This window comes from Schistocerca cancellata, chromosome 2 (genome assembly GCF_023864275.1).
Source record: "Schistocerca cancellata isolate TAMUIC-IGC-003103 chromosome 2, iqSchCanc2.1, whole genome shotgun sequence".
Lineage (NCBI taxonomy): Eukaryota > Metazoa > Arthropoda > Insecta > Orthoptera > Acrididae > Schistocerca > Schistocerca cancellata.
In genome coordinates, this window is record NC_064627.1 from 809,731,038 (window position 1) to 809,743,619 (window position 12,582).

The window sequence follows — 12,582 nt, forward strand, 5'->3', positions numbered from 1 at the left end:
AAACGTTCAGTGTGAGTCGACCTTTAGTTGCTTCTAATCCTGCTACTTCTGGTCATGTTGATGGAGGTGCAGGTGGTTGTGCTGCGCCTGCAGTATTGCCCTTTTAATTTGCTGATGATACAAGTACATTTGAAGCTGGTGCTAAAGTTGGTGATACAGATGAGAGTGGTGTTGCTGTTTGTTGATGTGATCGAAGCAGTTGTGGTAGTGGAATTGCCATGCATTCTAGTGTAGTAGATGCAAATGGAAAATCTGATGAATTTGGTGACTATGGAGACTTATGAGAAACTGTTGGGTTCACCCCAGACGTGAGGAAGGTAGGGAAACGGAGAGAATTCTCAATGGAGGTATAATGCAAACAGATCTAAAGTACTGTGGATGTAGTGGTTGTAGGAGTAACTATTTCTATCCATATAGTTGAACACATCTTGGTCACTGAGCGACAGGCTGTGACTCAGAACACGATGCAATTGATGATGGATGACAGTAGCTATGACACAGGATAATGCTGTTATTGGTGGTTACACTGACACTGACACAGCTGATGATGGCTGCATTCAGGTGACAGGAGTTGGTTAGAGGCTACACAGGTGATGACAGACATGTTGAAGATTGAAAGTGACAATGAAGATGTCAACAACTATGACGAAGCATAGAAGCTTCATTCAAATACGTCAGAAGCTCCTGGGTGTAGAGTCAGCGCAGGATACGGTAGCCAAAGTGCAGAGACCAGTTTTTATCCAAAGAGCTGGGCGAGTTCTTTGTTTGTTCGGAAGGGGGATGCGGCCGACATTGTTTGCCAACTTTCGTCTGGCCAGCGACGACAGAATCTGGGTGCACGCCCTGCAGTCTTTCTCAAACGATTTTAGAGAAACTTTTCCACAAAAAAATTTCATGGTTGCGTTACTTATAGCTTTACATGGCTGGTTCATAATAACATGCCTATCATTCAATTAATGATCACAGTTATTGTGATATTTGCATTTAAGTAACACACTGCTCGAAATTCGAAACGGTTTGCAGTCAAAAATTGGAGTCGCTACGATTTTGCGTTTGATGCATTTTACGATGTATGTTGCTATGTATGAAATTTACCTGTGATGCTGATTTTTCTTTAGACTTTTGTGGAGATCCCTATGTGTCATTAATCACGAGAAAACTGATCTGTTACAGAACACTTGTTTGCCATTGCACATGCCACCTACGAATTAAGTCGGAATAAATTATTCCCAATATTCCTTATATTTCATAAATTGTTTGAGATATCGAAGTTGAGATTTTAGCAAATGATAACGCGCAAAGAGGAAAGTATATTCCCATGTGGTTACTGGGTAAAATTTCATTATCTACCGCGTTATTCCACTAACGACAGACATTTTCTATGAAAGGATGTAATTTTTAAGGCCATCAATGGCTGATGAAACGAAAAATGCTGCGGGTTTGGGAAAAACATAAGTGAAGTTTATTTTTGTGCCAAGGATGTGCTTTCTCATAAGGTATTGGCTTCTCTTTTCCTCAGCTCCTCACTTAAAAAGTCACTGTTTCAGAATTCTCTCGCAATTACATGTGCACAATATGTTAGTGACGTGACATTGTGTAAACTCTGCTGTGTTTTGGTAAAAGGAGCAAATTTTAACATGTCAGCTGAAGAAATATAGGTTTTACTCTAAATTCGCCACACATGACGCTTCTCTGGAAGTTAAAAACAGTTAACAAGCAAGGCAAAAATAAATAGCTGCTTTTGATACACTTTCAGTGGAATTCTTCTTAGGTACTAACCAAAGCATAGGTGACAGTAGCACTTTTTGGATGGTCACCATGCAGGTGTCGGCGTGCATGGGCTCCACTTAACATTCACAAAAAATGACAGCGTAGGCCTCAGTTTAGAACGGCACTTCCCCTCCAGCTCTCAGCGTTCCCCTACAGTGCCTGCCCGCAAGCCTCATGACTGTACTCTGTGCACATGTGCCCTGCTGACTGTGCATCTACTGGTCACATTATTCTGCATGCACTCTAGCACAGGCTAATCAGTATGTGAGTGAATGTGGGGTCCCAAAATTGAGATGTTAAAGTATTTCTGTTAGTGTCTTTCATTCCCCTTTGAGGGTGGACTGTCAGCTGCTAAGTTCTGGCTCTTCATCCATCTTGGCTTTGTATGCATAATGACCACCTCCAGTGGATGGGTGAAGTGTCATCGCTCATTTTCTGATGGGAACTATTTTGAGGTATGATCGTGAGAATGTTGGTAAGTTTGAGGGATTGTATTTCTTGCTGCCTTCTCCTGAGCATGGTAAGTTTCATCAGCAATGAAGCTGGCACTGGTGTTGATGATGCTATAGATGTTGGTGGTGCAGATGTGACTGCTGTACGTGAAACATGGGCGGTTGTGACTGTGGCACGCAATGGCGATGTTGATAGTTGAACTGTTGGATATACAGCAATGTCAGCAGCTGCAAAACAAATGGTTGGTGAATTCGATGAATCTGAAGAAGTGAGGGGAAAGACTGTAGAGACTACCGTTTGGTGGGGTAGCTGGGAAAAACTAAGAGTACGGGATATAATGACTATGGTGTAAAGGTATATGTAATTGTGGGGTTGCAGCTAAAGGGTGTGTAGATAACAGTTGATGTGCTAGTAGCGAATGATCCATTACTGTTTTTGGTTGGTTGTTTGGGGAAGGAGACCAGACAGCGTGGTCATCGGTCTCATCGAATTAGGGAAGGATGGGGAAGGAAGTCGGCCGTGCCCTTTCAGAGGAACCATCCCGGCATTTGCCTGGAGTGATTTAGGGAAATCACGGAAAACCTAAATCAGGATGGCCGGACGCGGGATTGAACCGTCGTCCTCCCGAATGCGAGTCCAGTGTCTAACCACTGCGCAACCTCGCTCGGTTTATTACTGTTTTTGATTAAAGGTAGATTTATACAGTGTTGAAAGAAGAAATGGGGCGTCATAAGCACAGACATCAGACCCTCACATTGGAGATAGTAGCACCTATACACTAGACATGTATTGAAGATGGAAGAAAATGTGACGGAGGCTGCGGGAATGGCCACCAAGGTAACAATAGCAATGACAGGTGTTGACAGAGACAAAGACGATACAGATGACAGGGGATGACGTTAGCGGTGGCAGTTGAGACGACAACGATTGCGATTATGTAGTTCCAGCGGTGACATCGATGACACAATAAAGTAAATTTTATTCAAACATAGAAAAGACCCTGTGAGTAGGCAGGCTAGTCACACCAAGAATGGATGTGAAATTCCAACTGTCTGAATGTGCATAATGTAGGTACATTATCTTGTTTATAGCTCTTATGAGCTTCACCATGTTCGAACGGATTGTTGAATCCACAGTCACTCTTCGCGCTGGGTAAATCTTCTAAGCGGTTGATTGATAACACGCTTGAGAAGGAGAGTGGCACGTTTGATTACTACATTCGGATACTTTACATGATCATTATCTGTTTATATCTCGTTGAGAAGCAGGAGTCGATGAAAACAGTAGTTAAATAATCGATATAACACCCGCCAAAATGTGTGCCTGTGTACATGAAAGTGTCGCGTTTGTTGATTGTTGATGGTTTGGTGTTTTTACCCGAACAAGCAGTGAATAGAGAATATTCAGAGTGGAAATATAGCTGCTGAGTTTTTCTAGACAAATAATTATCCGAAGATGCCACCCAACAGAAGACCGATGAGATATGCTCACGCTGATGGCCACACAGACGTCTGCTATTCTCAGGATGGCAAGTGAGTTTCGTACCAAAAAACTGAAGGGATGTATCAGGAAAATAGTAATTGTAATTTCAGTCCATTATATTGGTATACCCACTGGTATTTTTTCATATTAGCAACTGGAGTACGTGTTAAATGCTAACATGAAGATTCTGAAGTTCTGACTCTTTCTTCCTTTCCGTAGATACATTCTGACTTGTGGAAGTGACGGCGATGTTCGTATATGGGCGGGACTTGAAGACGACGACTCGACGTCACAGTGTGTTGGTGAGAAAGCCTTGGCTGTCACACAGAAGGTAAATATGCAATTGAAATGCATTGAGAAGCATTTACTCTTATTCTATGCCATTGAAGAAGCATTGCTATTATTACAGAATAATTGTCAATCTCTTGTCTTCAGTCGACATAACTACATTATTGCCTTTATATCTTAATGCATTTTATAAAAGCAGGAGTCAGCGTTATTAGAAGGCTGGTGTGGTATAGTAGACCCTAAATCTTAAGGGAAAGTACGTAGTTCATTTGGTATAGTTACATACATAACGTTGATAGTTGTTTTTTCTATAGCCCATCTTTATTGTATATTTCCCCTAATTAAAAATAACCTCACTATAACAACAAACCGTCTTAGTTTTATAACAATCTGTCACGGATCATCATATGTTATGTACAGTAGATAATGTGATGGAGTAAGACTGAATAAAATAACTTAATATTTGGAAATTCTTTTATTCTCTTAAAATTTATAGTGTTTGGTTATTCTACATGTAGAATTAATACTGTAGTATTTTCCAATCTTAAGTCATTTAACTGTTTTTTTTTCCCCTTAAGTTAAATGCACCTCTTTGACTTCTTTCCACACCTCCAGCCAGTGAAAGGTACATGTTGGACCCCCCCCCCCCCTTCACCCCACTCCCACCCCATCCTTTCGCAATTTTCAATATACTGCAGATGTAATCATTAGGCTTCGTTACTGGTAGACTTGTTACAACAACCAAATTTTCTGCTTTTACATTTTTTGGCTTCACCAACTCACTACCATATTGTCACCTAACAACGTAATCTAGACCTCAGCTGTGCTACAGATCAATTGTGTCACCACAACCAAGATTTCAGATGGGTCCAATACGTAATCGTTGGTCCCCAAGCCACCATTTACTATAGGAACAATGGAATACAATGAATGTAATGTAATTACTTCTTGATGGCCAAGTAAACATGTCAGTTTCAACTGTGTTGCAATCATCACCTTATTTACTTTGATGTATGATTCAGAGTAGAGAACTAGCTGTGACCAATGTTACCACAATTAATGTATGTAGATCCTTTTAAATGCTTATGTATTCATTATTTTATATTAGGATTAACTTAAATTTGTTGTTGCTGAAAGCATTTCAGATTGAAATATTAGCTCATTTTTCAATGGGTTTGAATTCAGGTAATATGGTCTTGGCAATATAACTGCTGATGACAGAAGTGAAGACGATATATAATGTAGATAAGTGTTTGAAAGTCTCTTCTAAATTTATTTGTGTGGTGTGTAGCTGTAGCAATTGAGGGGTACTGAATAATATTGGTGAGAAAATGAATTTGTGGCATGATACAACTAAAGGAATGTAATAGTAATAGGACACATCTTGAAACATCAAGGAATAATTCATTTAATGATGGAGAGAAGTAGAGGTAAAGTTGTCAGCCCAAAGAATGGTTCGAACACCACAGTGCGTTACTGTTACAGATGATATGCTCTTGCCTTCCTGTGACACCTGAACTTACTTATACAGCTAGTTACAGGAGGACCTACAGTTTAATGTGGGCTCCAAACCACAGCGCATCTCAACATTTAACACCGTAGGAAGATTTGCCGGAGATGAAAGAATTTGTAAGTGACATATAAAAATCCTAGAAGTGACTGAGAATTGAATCTAATACCTTTAGATGCATAATCTGGCACTCTATCACTGAACTACCAATCTACACTTGTGCTGATAAAAACTGTAGTCAGGTTAGAGGGTGGTGTTACTGTGTATACAGGTAAGATTATTGCGTAAAACTGTAGATAAATGTAACCATAAATGAGTGGTTTTATTAGAGGACAAAACTAGAATACAGTAGAAGCATTACCTTTTGTCTCTGAAAGATTATCTTTTCACTTGTTGAAAGCAGTTGTAGGTGTACTGACATTTTTATTTTTAGAGATTGAATTAAAATAATACTGATTAATTAAGTTTCATCAGAATTTACATACACTACATGCTCCAAAAATTAAATAAAAACAGTCTCAGTCACATTTTCAGGTTTTTTTTTCATTAGCAACCAGTTTTGTACCGTTCCTCAGGCTTTTCACTGCCATGATGGTTGCTGATGGCGACAGATGGAGCAGGATTTGTAGAGGTACAGTTGTCACTACAGAGTTTTTATTTGACTTTTAGATTACATAATGACAGCTGTACTTCTACGGATCTTGCTCTGTCTGCCACCACCAGCAACCATAATGGCAGTGAAAAGTCTGAAGATATTTGCAGTTGTGAAGCTGTTTCCAAGAGCAGAAAATGAGATAGGTATTCTTTTAAGAAAGGCTGTGGACACTCAAGTACTTACATTAAAGCACATCAAAGCAGATCATCATTTGCTTGTATAGTGAAGCTATGAGTTACGGTAAAGTAGGGCGAAGATGAGGCTGGAGGAAAAGACATGAAGATGTGGTACGGATTGATGTGCAGATGCTGCGTAGAGGGCAAAGAGTAAGGGTTTCAGTGTTATAGTAAATTGGATGATGTACAAGAGAACATGAAATTTAATAGGCAGATAATCAACAATGGTGGAGTATTACCAAAGAAACAGCCTGAAGGATTGTGTTGAAGTATGATTTCACATAATTACAATCTATGCTGTTCGGAGGAATAGGTGCAATTTCTGGTGTTAATAATCATTGCATCCTCTTGGTGACGAAAGCTTTTGTTTATGACTGCTTAGTACTGATTTCCAGTATGAGAAGATGTGCTGTGTGAGATTTTTTGTGAATTTGGTCACAGGGTCAGTTGTAGGCCTAGTCTACGAAGGCTTTGTTGGGGTCTTTAGCACATTCATCTAGTGACTCACCGCCACTATATATATTGACTTGGTGAGTTTTAATGTATATAAATCTTTCTGTGAAATGTAATTACTGTTATGTGTGTGTCTGCACAGTACAACAAAGTTACAGATAAGTAGAAAAGTGATTTTCAGTACTCGCTTATCACAGTGACACTACATTAAGGTGACAGAAGTCATGGGATAGTGATCTGCACGTGTACAGACAGCTTGCCGAGTACAGGCTTGGCAACTACGGGGTTCCTGAGCTGGCAACTGGTAAGCACCGCCAGTCCCTTGTTACTGTAAACTCTGGGCATGCTTCAGCAACCACTGTATGGCGCGGCAGTGGAATGTTGTGTATTCTGGGGAATGGGCTTCTTGGCTTGACCGCCTGGATCACGAGGGTGGTAAAACCCTTTATAAGAAACCCCTCAATCTCAAGGTTTACTGCTCGCTGATGAGATGCATGGCTTTTGAGGTGGAATAGTCATTAGCGGGCCATCTCTGGGGAATGTGCCACACCTCAATTGTATAAGGCTTACTCAGGCACACAGGGCACCGTCTGAGTGGACCCATCTTTCCCTAGCTGCTCTGAGATGGAGATGGAACCTCTGAAATCATCTCCTCCTCCTCCCAGTGGGAAGGGCATACCACCTGGGAGTATTCACACCCAATCCTCCAAACAAAGTAGGGAGGCTAGCTCCTGTGGTAACCTGCATCAGTTGAATTATAGTAACAGGGCTCAAGGAGTCATAAATCAATATGTTATTCTGGTCTTTAAGAGGAAGGAGGGGACGTGTCCCCCTTCTATATCCATTAAAGGCTTGGAAGGACTTGCTGGAAGCCTAAAGTCTATTAAGTGGCTTCGGGGAATGCTTCCCTAACGACCAAGACTCAGGGCAAGGCTGGTGGAACTACTTACGAAGACCAAAAAATTGGATGAATATGATGTAACTGTTGAACTGCATAACTCCCTTAACTCTAGCAAGGATTTGGTCACATGCCATCACATCAATGTAGCCGAACTTAAACAGGAAAGAACGTTACAGGGGATAGTGGATGTGGAGCTAAGGATGCGTAGGAATAATGGAGACATTGAGAAGACTGCCACCTTCATTGTGACCCTTAATTCTCCGACGTTGCTGACCAGATCATGGCAGGTTTCCTCCACCTTAGGGTTAGGCCTTATGTACCTAACTGTATGCGATGCTACAAATGCCAGCATTTTGGTCACACAATGCGGAGTTTCGGAGGTGAAGCGAACTGTGGCAAATGTGGAAAGGCAGCCCATGAAGCTGGGACTGATGGTCCATTTCAGCAATCTGCATTGACTGCTCTGGGAGCCACCCAATCTGGAGCCGAAACTGCCCGCTTTTGCAGAGTCACCAAGCAGATGCCCTATACTGAAGCCAAAAAGGAATAAAAGGCAATGAAACCTCCCGTCTTTATCACTTCTTATGCTTCCATGGCGCAGAAACCTGTTCCTAAGGTCAACGCAGATGTCGTCCAGTGTACAACCATCCACCACCAGCACCTGTACTTAAATGTGTACATGCCACGGCAAAACGAGTAAGGCTAAAGCAGTCCAAGCAGCCACCACAGAAAAGACCAGCAACAGTTCAGATTGAGTGTCAAGAAGGCACACAACAAGCACAGTGCCTGTCAGCGCCATCTTTCCCCCCTCTCCCTTGAAGGAACAGGGTGCAGGGAAAGATTTGTGATGTTCTGGTTAAAAGCTGTCCTGAGCAATGTCAGACGTCATTCTTTCACGTCTGACTGATGAGGATGAAAACGACGATGATGTTTGGTTTGTGGGGCACTCAACTGGGCTGTTATCAGCGCTCGACCATTGCTCAGTCCAATCTCGCCAGTTTCATGAATGATGATAGCACAAACATCCAGTCTTCTCGAGGCAGGTGAAAATCCCTGACCGTGCCGGGAATCGAACCTGGGACCCGACTAATGAGGAGGACATCGTGAAGTTAGATGCCTTGGATCCAGGCAGCCCCTCCACTCCCCCACACTCTGCAAGTGTTTCCCCTCCATGGTGGAAAGATAGGGGTAAATTAAAACCACCTCTTTGAAATGGCTCCCATGCTACAGTGGAACTTGCGGGAGTTCAGGATGCATGTGGAGAAACTCCGTCCCTAATCTCAGGGTAGACCACTATGTCTGTTTCTCCAGGAGACTCATTTCCATCAATCGTACACCCCTGAGCTACAAGACTATGTACTACACCAGGGCTTCCCAACCTTTTCAGCTGGCGGACCTCTTCTACAGTCGAAAATCCTTGGCGGACCCCTAGTCAATCAAGAGCACAGTAACTTAAAATTTCAGAGCGAAACCCATGGGAACTGAAAGCTTCTTAATGCAAGTGCCATGTTCCCAATGACCCCCCCCCCCTCCCCCGAAGTATCAATAGTCTTTGGAGCTTCTTGTGATTGTTCTTCCTTTGGTCGTCCTCCCTCCTCATTCATTTCAACTGGAAACTTCCCTTGTAGTGAAGGCGATGGAGAAACCACATCCTTCTTCAATGATCCTGACTTCAGCCACGGATCCATGTTAGAAGTAATAAACTGGTCAAAAATCGACTTATGAAATAGGTAGTGCACTGACAAAGCAATTTTAACATTTAACGATGTCTGGATCCGCATATGTGCCAGAGAGCGCTGCGATTGGTCGACAAAGCTTGCTCCGCACATGCGTAAAAGGTTTCAGCGCATCTAGTGCCGTGAGCCGGCGCACAAACTACCCCGTTTTGTTGCGAAGCAGTCAATCAGAGAAGCCGCATTCTCCAGCACTAAACTGTGTATGCATTCTCACTTAGGAACCGCAAACGCTGCTTGGGAATACGACCTGAAGTAAAAGTACACGTTTTACACACGAAAAAAAAAATTGTGATGAATTTGATTTTCACATTTTTATTCAATAATTTTACTCATTATTTTACACAATTTGCTCAAAGGTGGCTGCGGACCCCCTAGAAAGAGCCGGCGGACCCCTAAGGGGTCCGCGGACCACACGTTGGGAAGCCCTGTACTACACAGATAGGATGACTGAATGGAGAGAGAGCTAGAGGAGGTGTAGGTATTTTCGTCAGTACTGACTACCACTCCTTGCCCCTCTCACTTATGATGACTTTACAAGCAGTTGCTGTATCAGTGCACATACGTCATCCATTGACAATATGTTTACTTTACTTGCCCCCACATGATGCACTTGATGAAGAGGCCCAAACCGACCTTACTCGTATTACACAGCTTCACTGCCCCTTCATCCTCTGTGACGATTTTAATGCACACAATATGCTTTAGGGCTCTGCAGCTACCTGTCCCAGGGATAGAGCTACTGAGAGGCTTCTCATGTCATGATGCACGTACTTGCTAAATGCAGGACAGAGCTCTCACTTCTGCACACCAACAGGAACTTCTGTGCCATTGCTCTCTTGCTTTGCTCTCCAGTTCTTCCCCCCATTACTCAATGGAAAGTGGTTGATGACTTGTATGGAAGTGATTACTTCCTGATCTCGATTCACCTGTCCAATGGGGTGGGACCCGAAAGGAAACTGCCACGATGGGAGAGCCAACTGGACACTTTATAGCCAGTTGGCCCAGTTCGAACATTTTGCGAGTGTCGAGGCATGGGTGGATCATATTACCAAAATGGTCCACCATGCCGCTGCAGCATGCATTCTACAGTCCACGGGACAACAGAAGAGGCAACTTGTCTCTTGGTGGAGTGCTGAATGCCACTCTGCCATCAGGACCAGGCATGCGTAGGTTTAAGTGTCCTTTTGGGTGGTGACAGCACAGTGTCACTGAATTATTCAAGAGAGCAAGAAGAGGTTGTGGTAACAGTTTCTGAACACCATTAATCGTCCCACCAAAAGTTCCATTGTGTGGGAGACCATCAGGAGAATTTCTGGGAGAGGAGGAAGGTGCCCCGTGATTGCTGTAATGGGGAAAGGCAATCTCCAAACTAATCAGCGAGGCATTTCCCAGACTATGGTAGCGTATTTTGCCACAGTTACTGCAACAGCCAGCTAGGATCCAGTTTCCCAGTGCCAGTACCATAGGATAGGACGGCCCCCATGAACCATGGACCTTGCCGTTGGTGGGGAGGCTTGCATGCCTCAGTGATACAGATAGCTGTACCGTAGGTGAAACCACAATGGAGGGGCATCTGTTGAGAGGCCAGACAAAAGTGTGGTTCCTGAAGAGGGGCAGCAGCCTTTTCAGTACTTGCAGGGGCAACAGTCTGGATGATTGACTGATCTGGCCTTGTAACACTAAGCAAGATGACCTTGCTGTGCTGATACTGCAAACGGCTGAAAGCAAGGGGAAACTACAGCTGTAATTTTTCCCAAGGGCATGCAGCTTTACTGTTTGGTCAAATGATGATGACGTCCTCTCGAGTAAAACATTCCGGAGGTAAAATAGTCCCCCATTCGAATCTCCAGGCTGGGACTTCTTTAGTGAAGTTCGGTGTCAGGAGGAACAAGACTTCAGGTCAGCTGAATACAGGGTTATAAATACAAAATCAAATAGGGGTAATGCAGGAGTAAGTTTAACAATGAATAGGAAAATAGGAATGCGGGTAAGCTACTACAAACAGCATAGTGAACGCATTATTGTGGCTAAGATAGATATGAAGCCCACACCTACCACAGTAGTACAAGTTTATATGCCAACTAGCTCCGCAGATGACAAAGAGATTGATGAAATGTATGATGAGATAAAAGAAATTATCTAGATAGTGAAGGGAAACGAAAACTTAATAGTCATTGGTGAGTGGAACTCGATAGGAAAAGGAAGAGAAGGAAACATATTTGCTGAATATGGACTGGGGGTAAGAAATGAAAGAGGAAGTTCCCTAGTAGAATTTTGCACAGAGTATAGCTAACACTTGGTTCAAGAATCATAAAAGAAGGTTGTATACGTGGAAGAAGCCTGGAGATACTGGAAGGTCTCAGATAGATTATATAATGGTACGGCAGAGATTCAGGAACCAGGTTTTAAATTGTAAGACATTTCCAGGGGCAGATGTGGACTCTGACCACAATCTATTGGTTATGAACTATAGACTAAACTGAAGAAATTGCAAAAAGGTGGGAATTTGGGGACCTGGATAAACTGAAAGAACCAGAGGTTGTAGAGAGCTTCAGGGAGAGCATAAGGGAACAATTGACAAGAATTGGGGAAAGAAATACAGTAGAAGAAGAATGGGTAGCTTTGAGAGATGAACTAGCGAAGGTAGCAGAGGATCAAGTAAGTAAAAAGACGAGGGCTAGTAGAAATCTTTGGGTAACAGAAGAGATACTAATTGATGAAAGGAGAAAATATAAAAATTCAGTAAATGAAGCAGGCAAAAAAGGAATACAAACGTCTCAAAAATGAGATCGACAGAAAGTGCATAAAGGCTAATCAGGGATGGCTAGATGACAAATGTAAGGATGTAGAGGTGCATATCACTAGGGGTAAGATAGATACTGCCTACAGGAAAATTAAAGAGACCTTTGGAGATAAGAGAACCACTTGTATGAACATCAAGAGCTCAGATGGAAACCCAGTTCTAAGCAAAGAAGGGAAAGCAGAAAGGTGGAAGGAGTATATAGAGGGTCTATACAAGGGCGATGTTCTTGAGGAAGATATGGAAATGGAAGAGGATGTAGATGAAGATGAAATGGAAGATACAATACTGTGCGAAGAATTTGACAGAACACTGAAAGACCGAAGACGAAACAAGGCCCCGGGAGTAGACAACTTTC

General features: G+C 42.6%; 1 protein-coding gene across 2 annotated transcripts in view; it reads left to right on the forward strand.

Moving 5' to 3' along the window:
- The first annotated feature begins 3,503 nt into the window (after positions 1-3,503).
- LOC126162679 (WD repeat and HMG-box DNA-binding protein 1) overlaps positions 3,504-12,582 on the forward strand; it is a 169,611-nt gene continuing 160,532 nt past the window's right edge. The window contains exons 1-2 of one of the 2 annotated variants that reach the window (XM_049919332.1): positions 3,504-3,755; positions 3,925-4,036. In XM_049919332.1, coding sequence (XP_049775289.1) covers positions 3,679-3,755; positions 3,925-4,036 — 189 coding nt within the window. In that variant the 5' untranslated portion in view covers positions 3,504-3,678. The remainder of the gene's footprint in view (positions 3,756-3,924; positions 4,037-12,582) is intronic. The other variant, XM_049919331.1, reaches the window with a different exon arrangement.